Source organism: Danio rerio, chromosome 12, assembly GCF_052040795.2.
Source record: "Danio rerio strain M-AB ecotype USA chromosome 12, GRCz13ab, whole genome shotgun sequence".
In the NCBI taxonomy this organism is placed as follows: Eukaryota; Metazoa; Chordata; class Actinopteri; order Cypriniformes; family Danionidae; genus Danio; species Danio rerio.
Window position 1 is genome coordinate 649,879 of NC_141032.1, and position 21,306 is coordinate 671,184.

At 38.9% G+C, this 21,306-nt stretch overlaps 1 protein-coding gene and 1 long non-coding RNA gene across 21 annotated transcripts in view; one reads left to right on the forward strand and one right to left on the reverse strand.

Annotated features, from left to right (window-relative positions):
* mpripb (myosin phosphatase Rho interacting protein b) overlaps positions 1-17,064 on the forward strand; it is a 64,246-nt gene extending 47,182 nt beyond the window's left edge. For 3 of the 20 annotated variants that reach the window (XM_087275508.1, XM_087275513.1, XM_087275516.1), the window contains 9 exons: positions 4,220-4,367; positions 5,869-5,986; positions 6,839-6,998; positions 7,239-7,349; positions 7,430-7,516; positions 10,593-10,755; positions 10,837-10,922; positions 13,029-13,071; positions 16,315-17,064. In XM_087275508.1, the coding sequence (XP_087131634.1) occupies positions 4,220-4,367; positions 5,869-5,986; positions 6,839-6,998; positions 7,239-7,349; positions 7,430-7,516; positions 10,593-10,755; positions 10,837-10,922; positions 13,029-13,061 (906 nt within the window). In that variant the 3' untranslated portion in view covers positions 13,062-13,071; positions 16,315-17,064. Of the gene's footprint in view, positions 1-4,219; positions 4,368-5,868; positions 5,987-6,838; positions 6,999-7,238; positions 7,350-7,429; positions 7,517-10,592; positions 10,756-10,836; positions 11,216-11,320; positions 13,316-13,367; positions 13,851-15,238; positions 15,299-16,314 lie in introns of those variants that run through there. The other 17 variants (XM_087275507.1, XM_087275512.1, XM_087275515.1 and 14 more) reach the window with 7 other exon arrangements.
* On the reverse strand, positions 8,492-14,807 carry LOC147841240 (uncharacterized). Its single transcript, XR_015503744.1, has 3 exons — positions 13,374-14,807; positions 11,283-13,327; positions 8,492-11,177 (listed from the first exon to the last, which is right to left on the reverse strand). It is a non-coding gene; the product is annotated as an uncharacterized LOC147841240 (long non-coding RNA).
* Positions 17,065-21,306: the final 4,242 nt, after the last annotated feature.

A 21,306-nucleotide genomic window follows, 5' to 3' on the forward strand; every position in this document is an offset into this window, starting at 1 on the left:
AAAACACACACTAAATAACGTATTTTCAAAATAAAAAGTAATTGTGGGCTGGATTTCTTTGAACCTTTTTCTTTAAAGCACTTTGAATTACCATTGTGTATGAAATGTGCTTTATAAATAAACTTGCCTTGCCTTTTATCAGTCCACAATTACTTTTTATATTAAAAATACATCATTTAGTGTGTGTTTTCCACCAAGTCAGTGACATCAGTTGTGGACTTGACAATTAAAAAGTGAAAATCCTGCAGTTTTCTTAACAATTTAGTTGTTTTGTTTACGACTGAGGCTGATTAACAGATTTATGCAAAGAGATAAAAAAATATTTATGTGATTAATTTTTACAGCAGTTTATTTCAGTGGATGTTTACATCCTGAACATAACAAAAGGATAGTTTGAACAGTGCACAAGGGGTTTAAACAGTAAGGAAGATATTCTGATGAACTGATATTGAGATCTTTACTACACTCTCAGAAATAAAGGTAGGCAAGCTGTCACTGGGGTGGTGCCTTTTAAAAAGGTACAAATTTGTATTTACAAGGTCCATATTAATACCATAAGGGTACCTAAAAAGTACTAATATGTTTCTCTTAAAATCTTTAGGTATATTTTGAGGTACCAATGTGCACCCATTAAGTACAAATGCGAACCTTTTTGAGGTACCACCTAAGTGACAGCTTGCTTACCTTTCTTTCTGAGAGTGTAGGAACTGAAATACGATGAAAGTCAATGGCTGTTATTTTTACAGCATTCTTCATTATTAAATCTTCCCTTGTGTTCAAATGGAGGAAATATTAGCAGGATTTTACAAGTTGATCTGTCTCTTTAAAAACAGTCACTCAAATCAGTTTCTGACTAGATGTGCAATTTTGAAAAGGTAATTAGACAAAATAAAATGCTCAAAACAATTGATAAATAGGACTTGCATTATTAAAGGGGTGTCCGTGTGTATTTTGCATCCTTAGTGTTGACCTATTTCTCTTTATTAGTATTATGATGTGCAGAACATAACGAGTGAAAACAGTGAAAGTTTAGCTTTTGTTTGTGCTTTTAGTTGCAGAAATAATTTCTCATGCATATATTATTCTGTTATCTAATTAAGCATTTATAATTAAAGTGCATTTTTAGATATTATCAGTACAGTTTACTCGTGTGGAGCTGTTAGTGACTGTAAGGTTTTAAATGGTTAAACTGCACACACCGTTAGAGTAATTAGTTGATTCTATACAGTATAATGAGCTGTTGGCTTTACATAGATTGATCATTATTATGCATGAAAATGGAAAATCAGTGAAGTATGTTTGAAGTCAGAGTAGATTTATACTAAATGATGAGTGTTTTGGTCTGGATGTGAGCTGACCAATGTGGATTTTATCTGTGCTAGTTGTTTGGCGTCAGCTTGGTTTTTAAAGGGTTAGTTCGTTCATTTACTCTCCCTCAGGCCATCGAGGATGTACTTTTATTTTGAGGTTTTTAGCTGAGTTTGTGATGGTTATTCTTATAATGGCAGTCAACGATCACCTGTTTTGGGGATAAAATATAAACACAAAATCAATCCTCATGGCTCCTGATGATGCACTGAGCCCTTATGAAGCAAAACCATCAGTCTGTACAAGAAGTGGAACATTATGTACAATATTACTAGTGCTAAATATGCATAAAGCAAATATTATTGTAAATAATGTTCATTTTCCTACACAGATTGCTGGTTTTGTTTCATAAGAGCTCAGTGTGTCTTCAGATTTTGACATGCTTGCATGTGTTTATTTTTAATTATTTTCAAAATCTTTGGCCATTTTTTGGACTTGAGTTGTTTTGCACTGCTAGGCAGAGAAATTAAAGTTTCAACATGCGTGTGTGTGTGTGTGTATATATATATACACAAAAAAGTGATATAATGCTCGCAAAATTTAGTTGGACATTTAAGCCACTGACGTTAGAATTTTATTAAAAATAAACGCCGGAGCTTTTCTGAAGCAATGCGAATATAAATATAAACGCAGAACTGAGAGATTACAGCTCAGAGAATAAAAGACAAAATTACAATTAAAGGCTTTTTAAAATAAAGAGTCCTGCTGTATTTTTTTGACTAAATAATAAGAACAAAATACTGACATTAATGAAAAATCAGGTATAAATACAGAGAAGCAGAGCAATTGTAAACATGTATATGCTATATTTATTCAGATATTGTGCATATTGACTCAATTTTTCAACTAAAGAAGCTTTACTGCACATGCATTAGAAATAATGACGTTTAAATGCATGCCAGTTTCTGATATCCATCATAAATATGGCGCCATAACTTTGTGTTTTGATGCAGCTTTTTTTTTTTAAACAAAACTAAAATGTCCTTTTTGACTTGGATATAAAGAATTAAGAGTTCAATTTCAGTTGTCTATGCATTAAGATTTATGCGCATTATTAATTAGTTAAGCAATTCAATTACTTATTGAGTAATTAAGTTACTTTTTAGATCAAATTATTTAAATGCAATTAATATTCATAAGCCATTTCGTATTATAATGAATTTTTGTATTGTCAAATGCACACCACAAATCGTGTTAAAAGTTTTAAACCCTCAGTCACAGTGTGTATAGTGTCTGAAGTGTCCCGGGTCTCATTTATAGATGTGGCATATGCACAAAACTGCATGAAGACGTGACTGTTTGTTCTACAGTATGCAAACATTGTTCTCTATAAGTGTTGATGAGAGGATGTGCGCATCTGTCATTAAACTAAAGTGAGCTTAAATATTCACTTAATTGTACCTCTTTAAATCATCATATGAGTGCAGACCCAGTGGTGGAATGATTTTGAGAGTAAAGCAACAGTTTTACTCGTCAGATTCATAACAATAATAATAGCTTATTAATTTAAGGTTTACAATGCAAAGCCATTTAGATCCACTTGTTTGCAAGTCTGCCATAATATATCAACTGAAAGACAGATATTATTAGCATATTAATGCATAAATCGTAAACATGAAAGTTACAACGTGCAGATGAATTCTTCACAGCAATAACGCCCGATTTACACGGGCTTTAGCGTCAATGCTTGACTGAGGGAGGGTCTGAAATTGGGGCTGATGTGATTGTCATAGCAAAGTCAGCCAATGAAAGTCCGTAATCGGCTACTGTCTGAGCAGGGTTATTTGCATAAAGCGATCTGATTGGCTGACGCTTCCAATGGTGCTTGAAAAGTTGAGAAATCCCCAACCCGAAGACCTCCAAGTGGGAGGGGTTACACTGCAAGTAGGTTGGGTGACCTCCAAGTGGGAGGGACTTGCGCCACAAGTAGGTTGGGTTTAGGAAGTGCAGGTGGAGTAGACGTAAATAAAACACATCAGGTCACTGTGAGGTTGAGTTTAGGGTTGGTGTAGACGTAAATAAAACACATTATTGGACTCTGTTATGTACAAGACATTACATAAATAAAAACTCCAGGTTTGTACAGTCCACTTGGAGCTGGCTCCGACCTCCATTTATACCCTTCTCACTGTAGTGGCGCTGACGGATCCACAGTTCAGTTCGGCAACGCTTGGCATCACCCATTCAAAGTGAAGCGTTGAAACTGGCTCTCAGTGTGAATGCGGCGTAAGACTCGGTTATGACCAATAATTATGTCCATCTGCCCATTTTAACCTGAAACCATGCTAATTCTGTGTTTTTGCACCCCTAATTCACACGCATTTACAAAAGAAAATAAATAGAATTATGAGGGACTATGACGGTCCTACATGAGCCATAATCAAGATAATAATAATAATAGATGAAAATGTGTTCAGGCTTATGTTCACTTGTAGGAACATTTCCATGCACGTTTACTACATTTTCTAAATGAGACTCCTGGTGTTTTGTGGTCACTGTATAGACCCAGTGTTTCCGCCTCCGTGTCCCTCATGTGGCTGTAGATTATTCATGTCAAGTGTCCTCTGTGTGTGTGTGTGTGTGAGTGTGTGTGTGTGTGTGTGTGTATGTGTGTGTGTGTGTGTACAGTCTGAATGATTCGCCCTCCTGTGATTTTTCTCAAGTATTTCCCTCATGATGTTTCTCAGATTCAGCAGTTGTTCTCAGTGTCTCCTCTAATATTTGTAATAATCTTCTCTTGGTTAAATAAGAACTTGAGGAATAAATATACAGGGGAGCGAATAATTCAGACTTGAACTTTATATATCTGTGTGTGTGTGGCGGTCACTGATTTCTTCATGTTTCTCCGCAGGCCACATGTGAGCGAGGTTTCGCCGCTATGGAGGAGTCGCACCAGAAGGTGATCGAGGAGCTGCAGAAGAAACACCAGAGAGAGCTGGAGAAACTGCAGGAGGAGAAGGAGAGACTGCTGGAGGAGGAGACGGCTGCTACCATCGCCGGTCAGTGTACACACACATTAGTAATCACTAGGGAAGGCCTCTTTAGGGCAGGGCTATAAGTAAATTAGAGGGGGAGATTCAATCATTTAGGGCGGGACTATCAGGGATTTAGGGTGGGGCTTTCAGTTATTTTGGACAGAGCTATCAGTCGTTTAAGACAGCGGGATTAACATAGGGCGGGGCTACCTGTAATTTAGGGTTGAGTTATCAGTCATTTAAGGTGGGTTATCATAGGGTGGGGCTATCAGTCTTTTAGGGCGGCGTTATCAGTCGTTCAGGGCGGGGCTGTCAGTCATTTAGAGTGGAGTAATTAGTCTTTTAGGGCGGGGCTATCAGTCATTTAGGGCGGGACTATCAATCATTTAGGGCGGGACTATCAGTCATTCAGAGCGGAGTTGTCAGTCATTTAGGGCGGGGTTATCAAAGGGTGGGGCTCTCAGTCATTTAAGGTGGCACTGTCAGTAATTTAGGGTGGAGTTATAAGTCTTTTAGGGCGAGACTATCAATCATTTAGGGCGGGGTTATCAAAGGTTGGGACTGTCAGTCATTTAGAGCGGGACTATCAGCCATTCAGAGCGGCGTTATCAGTCATTTAGGGCGGGGCTATCAGTCATTTAGGGCGGGACTATCAGTCATTCAGAGCGGAGTTGTCAGTCATTTAGGGCGGGATTATCAAAGGGTGGGGCTCTCAGTCATTTAGGGTGGGACTGTCAGTAATTTAGGGTGGAGTTATAAGTCTTTTAGGGTGGGACTATCAATCATTTAGGGTGGAGTTATCAGTCATTTAGGGCGGGACTATCAGTCATTCAGAGCGGAGTTGTCAGTCATTTAGGATGGGATTATCAAAGGGTGGGGCTCTCAGTCATTTAGGGTGGAGTTATAAGTCTTTTAGGGTGGGACTATCAATCTTTTAGGGTGGAGTTATCAGTCATTTAGGGCGGGACTATCAGTCATTCAGAGCGGAGTTGTCAGTCATTTAGGATGGGATTATCAAAGGGTGGGGCTCTCAGTCATTTAGGGTGGAGTTATAAGTCTTTTAGGGCGGGACTATCAATCATTTAGGGTGGAGTTATCGGTCATTTAGGGCGGGACTATCAGTCATTCAGAGCGGAGTTGTCAGTCATTTAGGATGGGATTATCAAAGGGTGGGGCTCTCAGTCATTTAGGGTGGAGTTATAAGTCTTTTAGGGTGGGACTATCAATCTTTTAGGGTGGAGTTATAAGTCTTTTAGGGCGGGACTATCGATCATTTAGGGTGGGATTTATCAGTTGTTTAGTGCAGGGCTTTCAGTAATTTGGGGTGAGGTTATCAAAGAGCGGGGCTATTAGTCAATTAGAGTTATTCGTCATTTAGGGCGGGACTATCAATCATTTAGGGTGGAGTTATCAGTTCTTTTTTATTGCGGGGTTATCAAAAGGGTGGGGCTATGAACATTTAGTGCAGGTCTTATAAACAACAGTATGTGTTGTTCTCTGCTTTATCAATGCTCTTGTGTTTTAGCTATCGAGGCGATGAAGAACGCACACCGGTCAGAGCTGGAGCGAGAGCTGGAGAAAGCACGCAAAGCCACCAGCAGCACAGAGAACGCAGACATCGAGGAGATCCACAAACAGCACGAGTCAGTGTTCAACTGCTTTCTCCCATAATGCACCTCTGCAGAGCATTGAAATAGTCACTGCATGATGACCACTAATAAAAACAGAGCCGCTCATGCTTTAGTGTGTGCGCTCGGTTAAAAGAGTTTAATGCCTAAAGTCTGAAAGCATGACTGTCTGCAGTGCCAAGAGCAGATCTGTGTGTGTGTGTGTGTGTGTGTGCGTGTGTGTGTGTGTGTGTGTGTGTGTGCGTGCGTGCGTGCGTGTGCTCAGCTTCTGTCTAGACTCCTGTTTTACACCAGCTGTTGTTACAGTGCTGTTTAGTGGATCACCAGTGGACAAAGGAGACGCGTTTACTTTTCACTTTTGACCTATTTAATCTCACTTTTTTTTTATCTAAGGTTGTGTACTTTTCATACTGCGTACAAAATTCTATACTTTTTTAAATGAACATATGTGCAGGTAAAATTACTACATAAGTTGCATCCATATTCATGAACAGTTAATGCATATAAAATACTTAATTAATAGTATTGGACTGCACATATGGACTGCTAATGGACAGTTTATTCAATGTTTACATTTGTAGTATTTTATGAAATGAAAAGTAATCATGTTATAGCGTCTTTATTGATAACATTATGCATGCAAAACATTATTAGCACATTAATGACTAGCAATGCAATTGAAAAGTGTAGTGTGTTTGCTTGTGCATCTGTGTTTGTGTGTATTTGTGCATGTGTGTCTGTCTCTGAGTGCATGCATGTGTAAATGTGTGTGTTTGTATTTGTGTAGGTGTATCTGTGTCTATGTGCACGCACATGTGAATCTGTGTGTTTAATTCATGGACTTGTATGTGTGTGTGTGTGTGTAAGGGAGGAGCTGGTGTCGTATCAGCGGGAGATCGAGGTGCTGTCAGAGCAGTATTCACAGAAGTGTCTGGAGAACGCTCATCTGGCTCAGGCGCTGGAGGCCGAGCGGCAGGCGCTCAGACAGTGCCAGAGGGAGAACCAGGAGCTCAACGCACACAACCAGGTGAAGCACACACACACAGCATGTCAGAGGAGTGAGGGATCATGCAGCAAAACAACATTAGCAGCAGGACGTGCAAGCAAAACAAAACTCATTTAGACTCTTCATGGTGTCTGTATTGAAACGGAAACTTTTGTAACTGTGTGTTTACACTCCATAAACTTTATGGTGCGTGTGTGTGTGTGTGTGTGTGTGTGTGTGTGTGTGTGTGTGTGTGTGTGTGTGTGTGTGTGTGTATTGTAGGAGCTCAACAATCGTCTGGCTGCAGAGATCACCAAGATGCGCTCGATGGCGACTGAAGACGGAGCTGACACTGGAGGACTGATTCAAGGGAAGGAGCTGTACGAGCTGGAGGTGTGTGTGTGCGTGCGTGTGTGAGAGTGTTCTCTGCAGTGCATGCTGGGATTGACGCTCACGTCTGCTGCTGTTGACAGGTGATGCTGAGAGTGAAGGAGTCAGAAGTGCAGTATCTGAAGCAGGAGATCAACTCTCTGAAAGATGAGCTCCAGACGGCACAAAGAGTGAGACAGCACACACACACACACACACACACACATTTCTGGACTCACACTGTCTTCATGCAATAGTTGATTTGGAAACTGATTTTAATAAGTTGAGGATAAAGCAGGTTGTTATCTCGGAATAAATCCCGACAGGTTTATCTGCAGCCCGACATGAAGGTCAGCACTGTTGAAGAAGACTGATGACTTTATTCTGAGAATGGGAATGTACCGACTGACCAATCAGAATGCAGTATTCCAGACAGCCGTGTAATGAACACAGCTGAAACATGCAGTTGAAGACTATTATCAGCCCTCCTGTGAATTTATTTAAATATTTTTCCAATATTTTTAAGAAGTGAATATTTTTTCTGTGCATTTTTAATCTATATTTCTAATATCTCATTCTTTTGTTTGTTTTATGATGACAGTACATAATATTTTGCAGGATACCAGTATTCATCTTAAAGCAGGGGTTTCAATCTGTCGGCCCTATAGACTGTAAAATATATGGACGTAGTGTCCGTGACGTCACCCATAGGTTTCTAAAGAGCGCAAAAGAAGCCACAAGTAGGCGCGGCCAACCGTCGCCATTTTGTTCGCGCGTCATCACACCCACGGCGGGATACCAAATAAGGGAAAAAAGGGCGGAGAGTGGGCGGAGCTACAGACACCTGCTGGCATTTAGCTTGGACCTGGTTCAGACACACTTTGGGAAAACGCTTAATACTTTATCACCTGTGACTCGTTTGTGTTCTGACCACTTGTGCTTGGTTGTTCACTATATCAATAAAGTGTTTAGACTTGTAAAAACACTGCTGTAATACACTGAGCCACTAAACATTGTTCTTATGACGTTTTTTAACAGGAGGAATTACATCCAAACACTTCAGATATAGTCTGTGTTAGTTACTGTAAGACTATTGATGAACTCCAGCATAACACTGTATGACAACACTTCAGATGACTGATCTAGAGCCGACAGCTAATCAATCTGACAGATTCTGGAGTGCATTACAGCTCTAAATATAAATATAAACCATAAATGATCTTAAATAAAACAAATACATGTATAGAGATGGTATATAAGTATATAACTTTACTCACATGGGAAACGGAGGCCACGTGAATGGTTTGTGAGCACAATTAAGTGCACTCAGCATGCCATATAATCTGATAATTGTAGGAAACAAGTCCAAAAGGCAGTCGACTGTGTAAAGCCACATAAAACAACACAGAAATACGATAAATATGCTGAGATCAGTGGATAATCTGCAGGATTCAGCTGAGGTGACGTGACGGCAACCAACGAGACCTAGCTGTCACTCAAGTGGCCACTCCCTTAATTATGCAAACTTAATATAACTTAATATAAAGGAAACGGATGAGTTATAAAAACATTCACCCCCTCACAGTTGTCATGAAGGGTAATATTAGCTGTATTAACCAAAATCTGTTTTTGTAGCAGGCTGTAAACACCTTTTTTTCTGCTGTAGAGTTGGCCATTCTAACAGTGGGCTCAATTGAAATTTGCTCTGTTTTGGAGCCAGGAGCGGCCACGACTAGCGGAATTTTGGATGAATTGCAGTTTTAGTTACTCCCGTATTGGCTTCCTGAGGGAGAGCGGGAGGTTGCCGCTTGGTCGGCCTGCAGGCCATTTGTGTCCCCCTCTCCTCTTCCCTCCACCCCGCAACTGACATCGAAAATATATCAAGATTTGCCCCCCCATCCTCTGTTTGAATCACCATCATTGTTGTGCAGTCGCATATAGCCACCTGTGGTTTTGACCCCACCTACTGGACATTTAAAGTACTGCACGATGTGTTCAGGTTACTCTTGAGAGTAACACACGTGCAGATTCTTTGTGTGGCTGATTTAAACATTAAAATATATGTCCGTAAGTGCTCTATCTTTTACTAAATCTGTATTTTTGAAAATATTCAAGGGTCATTTGATTATAATCAGCTTATACCGCCTGTATTGTGTATCTTCATGGCTTACATGTTATGCTGGTGGTGTAAATATAATCATTTTGCTAAAATTCCATTCAGATGGCCTCATTTAAATTATTAAGAATTGTATAATATATTTGCATTAGTGTAGGCGACACAGTGGCGCAGTGGATAGTGCTGTCGCCTCACAGTAAGAAGGTCGCTGGTTCGAGCCTTGGCTGGGTCAGTTAGTGTTTCTGTGTGGAGTTTGCATGTTATTCCCGTGTTGGCTTGTGTTTCCTCCGGGTGCTCCGGTTTCCCCCACAGTCCAAACACATGCTCTATAGGGGGATTGGGCAAGCTAAATTGTCCGTAGTGTACAAGTGTGAAGAGATGTTTCCCAGTGATGGGTTGCTGCTGGAAGGGCATCCGCTGTTTAGAACAATTGCTGGATAAGTTGGTGGTTCATTCCGCTGTGGCGACCCCGGATTAATAAAGGGTCTAAACCGAAAAGAAAATGAATGCATGTGCATTAATAAAATGTGACTGCTGGCTGAATTGAACATGGTGAAATAAAAGTAAATATATATATATATATATATTCTCCCCCTCTTTGTTGTAGTTTTACAAAAAAGAAACAACTCAATCTGCTGTTCTTGTGCTATCTGTTAAATGTTTGGTTAAGCAAAGATTGGGACAGAGTAATAATAATTTTTATTATGCCTGTTATTAAATGTAGTATTTTTCATAGCAGTTTAAACTAGCTCTTCAGTATTTACAATAAGAAACAGAAAGAAGGAGATCTGACTGCTTCTATACTCTATGTCCGAGTGCTTTCATTACATCAGGTTTCCACTTTTTTGTTGTGCTTGATTATTAATATCCTATGAGTTGTCAGTCACTGATATGCCCCCCGCTAATTTGGGTTTGAGACCCCTGGCTAAAAGTGACATTTAAAGGCTTAACGAGGTTAATTAGGCAAATCATTGGACAACAGCGATTTGTTCTGTGAGCAGTGGTTGTTTTAGTAGCAATAATAATAATACTAATAACAATAAGAGCATCAATAATAACAACAGTAATAATGTATGACTGTCATTTTCAACAGCTGCACTAATCTGTCCCACATGAATCAAATGAATAACCTGTGGCTCATCTTCTGGTAGGATAAGAAATATGCAACAGATAAATACAAGGACATCTACACTGAGCTGAGCATCGTGCGGGCCAAAGCGGAGCGGGATCTGGGCCGCCTGCGGGAGCAGCTGCAGCTGGCCCACAATGCACTGGGGGAGCCGACGCTGGAGGACATGGAGCGCGGAGGATACGGTCAGTGCGGTCTCCACTCTGCCGCAAACATCCGTGTGTTCAGTGTGTGTTAATGCTGCTGTGTGTGTGTGTTTGCTTCAGATATCATGAAGTCCAAGAGCAACCCGGATATATTAAAGATGGCGGCAGCAGCGGCAAAACGCTCCGAGAGGACAATGAGGTCAAAGGTGAGCTTACAGACACCAGGGGGGATTAGATGATGGAGGTGGAGAAGGTGATGGAGATGGAGAAATTGAAGAAGATGAAGTAAGAGATGGAGGAAATGAGGATTGAGATGTAATAATTGATGGAGGTGGTGATGGAGAAAGTGATGGGGGTGGAAGTTATAGACATATTGATGGAGATAATGATGGAGGTGATCGAGGAGGAAGAGATGGAGAAATTGATGGAGAAAGTAAGTGATATTGATGAAGATGGAGAAACTGATGGAGATGGAGTTAATTATAGAGAGATGGAGGAAGTGATGGAGAAATCGATGGATATATTGATGGAGAAAGTGATGGAGAAATTGATGAAGGTGGAGAAACTGATGGAGATGGAGTTAATTATAGAGAGATGGAGGAAGTGATGGAGAAATCGATGGATATATTGATGGAGATGGAGAAAGTGATGGATATAATGATGGAGAAAGTGATGGAGTTAGTTATAGAGGGATGGAGGAAGTGATGGAGAAATTGATGGATATATTGATGGAGATGGAGAAAATGATGGATTTAATGATGGAGAAAGTGATGGAGAAATTGATGGAGATGGAGTTAGTTATAGAGAGATGGAGGAAGTGATGGAGAAATTGATGAAGGTGGAGAAACTGATGGATACATTGATGGAGATTGAGAAAGGGATGGAGGAGTTGATGGAGTTAATGATGTGGATAGCGATGGATATATTGGTGGATGTGGTACTAGTGGTAGAGATGGAGATAGTGATGGATGTAGAGTTAGTCGTGGATGGAGAAATTGATGGAGGTGTAAATGTCATTGAGATGAAGAAAGTGATGGAGAAGGTGATAGATATAGAGTTAGTGGTGGAGTTAATGATGTGAATGGAGATGGTGAAATTGATGGAGGTGGAAGTACTGATGGAGATGGAGAAAGTTAGGGATGTTGATGGAGATGGAGAAAGTGACCGAGACTGAGAAAGTGATGGAGAAATGGATGGAGGTAGAAGTAGTGATGGAGGTAGATGTGGTGAAATAGGTGGAGATAGTGATGGAGAAGGTGATGGAGTTAATGATGTGGATGGAGATGGAGATAGTGATGGATCTAGAGGTAGCGATGTGAATGTAGAAATTGGTAGAGATGGAGAAGGTGATGGAGAAACTGTTGGAGATGGAGTTAGTAATAGAGAGATGGAGGAAGTGATTGAGAAATTGATGGAGGTGGAGAAACTGATGGATATATTGATGGAGACGGAGAAAGTGATGGAGTTAGTGATAGAGAGATTGATGGAGATTGAGAAAGGGATGGAGGAGTTGATGGAGTTAATGATGTGGATAGATGGATATATTGGTGGATGTGGTACTAGTGGTAGAGATGGAGATAGTGATGGATATAGAGTTAGTCGTGGGTGGAGAATTTGATGGTGAAGGTGTAAATGTCATTAAGATGAAGAAAGTGATGGAGAGAGAAATTGATGGAGAAGGTGATGGATGTAGAGTTAGTGGTGGAGTTGATGTGAATGGAGATGGTGAAATTGATGGAGGTGGAAGTACTGATTGAGAAAGTTAGTGATATTGATGGAGAAAGTGATGGAGAAATGGTTGGAGGTAGAAGTAGTGATGGAGGTAGATAGGGTGAAATTGATGAAGATAGTAATGGAGAAGGTGATGGAGTTAATGATGTGGATAGAGATGGAGATAGTGATGGAGACAGAGATAGTGATGGAGAAGGTGGTAATGATAGAGATGGAGATAGTGATGGATCTAGAGGTAGTGATGTGGATGGAGAAAGTGATGGAGAAATTAATTGAGATAGTGATGGAGGTGGAGTTGGTGATGGAGTCAGTGATGTACAGTTATAAGAGCACACAGTGCCCTCCACAGCTCCTCCTTCTTCTGTTGTGATGGTGCATTATCTCCATCCGAACTCCATCTGTGTGTAGGAGAAAGCCTGACAGCTAGTGCCAAGACAAGAGTCCACTGCGCATTCCCTTCCCTAACACACTGTGTCTGTCTGTGTGCGTGTCTGTGTGCGTGTCTGTGTGCGTGTCTGTGTGCGTGTCTGTGTGCGTGCGTGCGTGCGTGTGTGTGTTTCCTCTATCTTCCCTCTTCTCAGTCTGTGAGTCGTGATGTGCCCTGCGACAGCTAAAGGCGTGTAGGTAAAGCCTGTGGAGGCAGAGCTGCACGATACAGACACATCATCAGAAATAAGTTCATCAGTGAACACTTTACACCAGAGCTGTCCAAACACAGTCCTGGAGAGCCGGTGTCCTGCACAATTTACCTTCAATTTAGAATTTTCTAGTATACCTAGTAAGAGCTTGATTAACTAGTTTGAGTGTGTTTAACTGGTGTGGGAACTAAATTGTGCAGGACTGCGGCCCTCCAGGATCAGGGTTAGGAGTTTGGACACCGCTGCTTTACACCCTAGTGCAGCTCCAAACCCAGTGCTGAGCTTTACAGCTGATCTAGACCAGTGCAGAAGCATCATCAGATCATCAGTGATTATCAATCGATATCTACGTTAATATTCGACATTCATCAGCTCTGTCAAACTGCACTTGGAAAATCATTAAACTAAATCAAATGTATATATCTGATGTGTTCTGTAAATATTCACATCATGTACGACCAGTCAAGTATCAAATAATAATTGTGATTAGGAGCAGTTGAAATATTTAAAAAGGTGGAATGTATATCAGCAGCGGAACTGTTCTGCTGTAAAGAAGTGAAGCATTATGATATTATAATATTTGCACTGACTTCATTACTACATTTTCAAGTGTTCAGTTAAGTGTGTAATGATGCAAACATATATGTTAGTGTATGTAGACTCCTTGTTGCGTGACAGGCATGAAGCACATGCTATAACACACACAGGAACAACATGCTTCACTATGAAACACTTAATAAAAGCAGCTGAATATCAGTAATAATCATCATTTAGTGATATTGTGCAGCTCTACAGTGCCTGAATGTGCATCTCCTGCTCATGAGTTATGCATTCTGAAGATTCATGCATCCTCAAGCAAACCAGTGGCCTTCTTTTGCATCTTTTGCATCGACTCAGTTCAAAGCGGTTCACCATCTGATCTCACTGTAGGATATTGTCACCTTCTACTTTCATTCATCACAGACATACACCCTACAATGAGCAGTGAAATGCTTATGAAACCATCTGCGACCTTAAGATAAATAATATCAATAGGAATCTACATCATGCAGTATAATAGGTAAAAACACAGACAGTTGTAGATCTAGAAGTAGACGTTACAGCTAAAGAAATAAGAAGAAATATAAAATATTTAAAACTTTTGATATAGAAAATATAGCTATATTCATTCATTTTCCTTCGGCTTAGTCCCTTATTTATCAGAGATCACCACAGCGGAATGAACCGCCAACTAATCCAGCATATGTTTTACGCAGCTGATGGCCTTTCAGCTGCAACCCAGTAATATGAAACACCCATACACACTCATTCACACACACACAAACACATATACACTACGGCCAGTGTAGTTGATCAGTTCCCCTATAGCGCATGTGTTTGGACTGTGGGGGAAACCGGAGCACCCGGAGGAAACCCACACCAACACGGGGAGAACATGCAAACTCCACACAGAAACACCAACTGATTTAGCTGGGACTCAAACCAGAGACCTTCTTGCTGTGAGGTGACAGCGGGACACCACTGAGCCACCGTGCCGCCCCAAATTTACAAACAAATGTAGAAAACATGCAGCTCATCTGCAGCACATTCACAAACACATAAATAATAAACCAGGGTCTGTGAAAATGTGCATCATTTAACCCAAGAACACAAGACCATCAACAAAATTAATTGACAATTTAGAAATTGATTATTCTTATTTTTTTATTAATTAATTTTATTTTGTTATTATATATTTTTAATTATTATTATTATTAATTTATTTTATTATTATTATTATTATTATATTTTAAATTATTTTATTATTATTATTATTATTTCTCAAATTCTGCTCATTATTTTAGAAATTAAGAATACATTATGCTAAATAACTAAGACCAATTTCAATAAAAAAATCCAAATTAAATAAAATAAAAATTATAATGCAAATAAAATTGAAATGTTATTAAATAAAATTTAATTAAAAAAATGTTTTTTTTTTGTTTTTTTTTATCAGAAGCAGTTCATATGTCTGTGTTCTGAGATCCCGAGTCAGCATAATGCTTTAAAACACATATCGTGATTCATTTAACTCCTCACTGATCTGCTTCATCACATATTGTGATCGAGTGTGAATGGTTGCATTCCCTAATCCTGCATGTGTTTGTGCACAGCTGATAGTGGATGAAGGGCTGTTCATGTCATCTCATGGTTCATCAGACGCCGGCCGTTCAGTAAGATTACAGAAATGATGCACAATAAGAGTTTGTGGCGGTTCACAGCATGTGGGTTTGTGTTTGGCGTTCACAGGGTTTCACTGATTCCAGCTCTGTCTATTTACATTAGTTCTGCACCATATCAGTGGGAAAACAAATGACATTGCCATATATTGTTTTTCTGAGATATACAGTTGAATTATTCACCCTCCTGTTTTTGTCTTCTACACTCGCTGGCCACTTTATTAGGTACACCTTATCAGTACCGGGTTGGACCCTCTTTTGCCTTCAGAACTGCCTTAACTGTCTTTGTGGTGTAGATTTTAGACTCTACTGGAAATACTCCTCAGAGATTTTGCTCCATATTGTCATGATAGTGTTGTGTTGTGTGTTCAGAGATGCTCTTCTGCAGAGCTCGGTTGTAGCGAGTGCTTATTTGAGTTACTGTTGCCTTTCTATCAGCTGGAACCAGTCTGGCCATTCTCCTCTGACCATCAACAAGGCATTTGCGCCCACAGAACTGCCGCTCACTGGATATTTCCTCTTTGTCGGAGCATTCTCTGTAAACCCTAGAGATGGTTGTGCGTGAAAATCCCAGTAGATCAGCAGTTTCTGAAATACTCAGAGCAGCCCGTCTGGCAGCAGCAACCATGCCACGTTCAAAGTCTCCTAAATCCCCTTTCTCTGAACTGCAGCAGATCGTCTTGACCGTGTCTACATGCCTGAATGCAGTGAGCTGCTGTCATGTGATTGGCTGATTAGACATTTCCATTAACAAGCAGTTGGACAGGTGTACCTAATAAAGTGGCCAGTGAGTGTATTTCAAATATTTCCCACATGATGTTGAACAGATTCAGGAGTTTTTCACTCACCCCATTGGCAGAATATTTATCTTTTTCCTTTATTTTGACTCATTGTTTCTGGCCGTGTGTTTGTGCTTGTCTGTAAAATGCTTGTTGATTTAAGAATTTGTCCATATTTTAAGCAGTTGTGCATATGTTTATATGAGGAATCTCTTGCTTTTCTGATTGCAGAGTCTTAAAGAAGGCCTGACGGCGGAGCAGAGGCTTCACTTGTTCGACAACAAGGACACGAAGGACTTCTGACACTACAGACTCGCTGCATGCTAATACAACTCAGCGTATTTTAGCCAGTAATTAATCACTTAGACTCACACACACACACACACACACACACACACACACTGGTCACCGCTTGTATTAAACATGGTCTGAAGTTTGAGTTTTATAGTCTGAGTTACTGTATAAGTTATAGTCTGTGACCTCCTCTGTTCTCATGGCCGTGTCTTAATGTAAATACTTTAGTTTTTAACGAAGCGTGCGTACACTAAAGCTACTGTTTTAACTCTGGAGTACGTGATCATAACTACACTACAGAACTGCGCACATTCCCTCCAGCTCTCCGTTGTCCAGCGGGATTATGCGTTCGGTAGTTTTGCATTATTAATCCTGCTTGCGTTATTAACTGCTGAATGTGACCAAATGACGACCGCACGGGTTCCAGCTGGTCTAGAAGCACAGCTATATAATGTAATGATGCGTCACGCTCCACTCACGTCAATGGGAGTTCCTTTCGTTTCTTGGAGCTGATGAATCCTGTAGTGTTGTTCAGTGGCAGTCCTTTGTATTTATTTAAATGTTATGATTTCTTTTTTTTTTTGTCTCACATTTCCAGTCATCTATATACATTATTGTAAATATACTGCTAAAAATGTACACAAACTGACAACAAGGTTTATTAGCAATAAATATTTTTGCACCCTCTTTGGCACTGCTTCTCATCTCTAGCTTATTGTTTCATCACAGCGTTAGTGAGCTCATGGATGATGGTCAGTTTGAAATGGTGAGTAAATTGCTTGGCTGATGATGATGATATTATTTTTGGGGGTTTGATGATGCAGATATCACACACTTACAAATACGCTGGTTCCTCTTTAAAGGTGCTGTAAGTGTTTGACTCTTCTGCATCATAAAAACTCATAATGTGTGTGCAGATATTTCAGAATCATGCTGAGTGAACAGTGTTTATCTGAAAAACAATTCTGAAGTCAGATATTCTGCTTTGAACATGTGTATAATGTGCCAGAACATCTGTCTTTGCTTGTTTTATTCCAGGTTAGCCAGTTATATTTCAGCACCGCAGGAGTATTTCATTCATTCAGTCAGAAAAAGCTCTCAAAGCATGCGCCTGTGACTGAAATGCGCCCTCTGGTGGACAGAAGCAGACTCTAAAATGAGATGCAGATTCAGAGTTCCACATCAGGTGGTTATTAATTAGCAAATAGTATAAATATTATGAACGTAAACATCAGGTGAGCAGGTTACAATGTAGCCCGGTGTCCTAAACATACTTTGTCACCTTAGAATTATAAGATTCTATCTCACGTTTTTGTCAAATTTGAGTTAACATATCTTTATTAACCAGTTGAACTCTGCGGACCTGTTACCGGGTCTGTGACGTCATCGACTTTCGCTTTAAGATTTAAAGCACTAGCATTGAGCCAGACTGCCTTAAGTGGTTTTGTTTGTGTAGAATCTATATTTTATGCACAGATGCATCACTTTGGTTTTTATTCCACTGTACAAAAGTTATTAACACTTAAATACACAGTGTTTTGGATCCCCGAGCTGGGCATTGAACATTGGTTCATTTTCATATGGTTCATATATAACACATGTACAAGTTATAGCTCAAATGAAAGCTCTTGCCGGTGCTCATACGGTTCTGGCGTTCATTTTACTGAACTATATTCACATATCAAACAGTTGTGAAATGAATCGCGGTGTTTCCATGGCACAGAAGTGAAAACAATACATTAATGATCAATAAGCAGCCCCAGATAGCACAGACAGCTGTCATCTCTTACCTTATGCTGTGTGCTTCAGGGCCATTCTCCTCTGTTTTTGAGCTGATGTGCATAAGTAATCCTTTTATATGTCTGACGTGCTCCAAACACACTGAATTATGTTTGATCAAACAAAAGAATAGTGAAATATGAACACAATGATCACTCCTGTGGCTTGTACAGCACCTCTCTTTAGCACAGATTATGGTGGAGACATTTCTCTTTTTTCCTATGATTACAGACATGTGCAGGAACCACCAACATTAATTACAGCACACTAGACCACACACAACCTAAAAGAGACACTTTCATATTTGAGTTTATAAAGAAAATACAGAAAGCGCCTCTTTTTTCAGGTGTTTATTATAACACAGACAACATATACAGATATTATAAACACTTTCAATAGTGTTTTATGTAAATTTTAAGTGTTTTATTTAAAATGATGCCACATTTTTGCATTTTCACCTCTGCATGTGGATTTGGGAAGCTTTTACATTTGGGTAGGCAAAATGCAGGCGGAAATCCCAAAATAACAGCAGAGTTTAACTGGTTAATAGGCTTATTTACATTATGGGATGTTTTTTTATATGTTGTTTACATTTTAGGACTTTTTATTTAAAAAAAGCAAATGGTGCACACATACTGTTTGCTATGGGATGCAAAAACTTTAAAGCTCATTATCTCAAAATCATTCAGAATGAAGACAGAACCTTAAAACTCCAAGGTGATGACTTGTCAACCCTCCCGCTTTTCCAGTATTTTCACCGTATTTTCAATCTTTCAATGAAGAGTGGCAATAAACATTAAAGAGCTGATCGTCCCTATACGCAACCCATACTGCCGAACCACCAGCAGACGGCCCGTGCTCTTTAATGTGAATCTGTTCTGTGCTTTCACTTTGTTAAGGCATGGAAATACTTTGAAATGAATATAGAAATGGCAGAATTCTCTTTCCTTTACAGGCCATTAAAGTTAGAGTGGAGTGAGCGTCTGGGTTTTGGGTGCGTGTGTGAACAGACATATAAAGTTAGTCAGAATTATTCTTCCCCCTTTAAATTTTTATTTCTTTTTTATAAATATTTACCAAATGATGTTGAAAAAATTTAGGAAATGTTCACAGTATGTCTGATAATATTTGTTCTTCTGGAGAAAGTCCTATTTGTTTTATTTCACCTAGAATAAAAGCAGTTTTTATATATTTTAACACCATTTTAAGGTCAATGTTATTAGCCCCTTTAAGCTATATATATATTTTTTTGACTGTCTTCAGAACAAACCCTCATTATACAATGACTTGCCTAATTACCCTAACCTGTCTACTTACCCTAATTACCCTAGTGAAGCCTTTAAATGTGACTTTAAGCTGTATAGAAGTGTCTTGAAGAATATCTAGTCTAATATTATTTACTGCCATCATGACAAAGAGAAAATAAATCAGTTATTAGAGATGAGTTATTCACACTGTTATGATTAGAAATGTGCTGAAACAATCTGCTCTCCGTTACACAGAAACTGGGGGAAAATAAACGGGGGTAAATAATTCTGACTTTAACTGTATATATAATTAATAAATTAATAATACCATCTAAAGATGTCTAAAGATTTTGGTTGGTTTTCTTTTAAACGCAACTAATTTTGTCTTAAATGAGCATTAACAGTTAGAAAAGCAGTCGAATGCCTTCATTTTAGATGTGTGTGTGTTTAAAGAGACACCTCTTTTATTTAATGTAATCAAAAGAAGAATCTTAATGAGAGATTCATGCGCTGCTCTTGAATGTGTGAGTTATACAGTGAAGAAAAGGTTCATGAGATTTGATAACGGCTCCATATCACTCCACTGAATGCATTACTTTACAGCTACAACAGTCAGAAATCACAGCAGAACACAACAGGAGGAGGAGGAGATGTGGAGGACACCAGAACAGCACACAGGAGATGCTTGAGGAGGACACACACCTGACTAATACACTCCGGGTAAAACATTTCTACTGTAGATTCAGCTCTGGGAGCCAGAGTTTAAGCAGAATAATGACCTCCAGGATGGGGAATTATTAGATATTAATGCATCTCAGCTGTGCATTATTGTCTAATCAGGGCTTGCAAAATGTCTAAATCGCTGGAAGCCTTGTGGCCTGAATAAAATAAACATTTACTGAATAAAAATGTATACATTTACAATTTAATACAGAGTTTTTCTTGATATACCTTGTTGTGTGTCTGTCTGTAAAATGAGCCAAATCGGTGGTATGCAATACATTTCTATGTGTACACATAATTAAACTTCTAGATTTGTGACCGTGGACTCTTCTGTTGCACGGGTGCTGTGACTTCTGCCAAAAATCATTCGAATAAATAATATAAATCAGCTTCCATTTTTGGGGGGTAAATTTTCTTTAGTTAATATTTTAAAACAAATGTTTTATAACTAATAATATGCATTGCTAAGAAATTTATTTAGACAGTTTGAAAGGCAATTCTCTTTATTAGATTCTTTTTTTGGAAACCCCCAGTTTCAAATAGTTTTATCTTAGCGAAATATATATATATATATATATATATATATAGATATATATATATATTTATATATATAAATTTATATATATATATATTCAGCTGTCATGTATAGTATTAATATCAATGTGGAAATAATTAGCCTTCAGTTGTGGTCCAGGATCACTTTTGGATGTCAGTCAAATACATTTTGATTCAAATGAATTGCAGGATGTTGAAACAATCATTTAATTTGGATGGAAAGAAAAGATTACACACACAATAGATCCTGTATATATATTCAACATCAATCTGTAGCTATAAATATTAATTTTATATTTATAAATGTTTTATTTTATTATATTAGACAGTCCTCAACATGAAGTGTCATCAAAGTTCTCCTAAAACTGTTAAATAACACCCATTCTTCTCTTTTAGTTTTTCATGTTTATACACACACACACACACTTATCTTCTATATATTGTGTTTAAGCTCTGTTTTTAACTCATTTTAATTCAGTATTCATATATTCTATTTTAATATTTGTTGTTTTTATTTCTTATATTTGATTCTTTTAATCTTGTTTCTGTAAAGCACTTTGAATTACTGTGTATGAAATGTGCTGTGGGAAATAAACTTGCCTTAAATACAGTGAAGTACACCAAC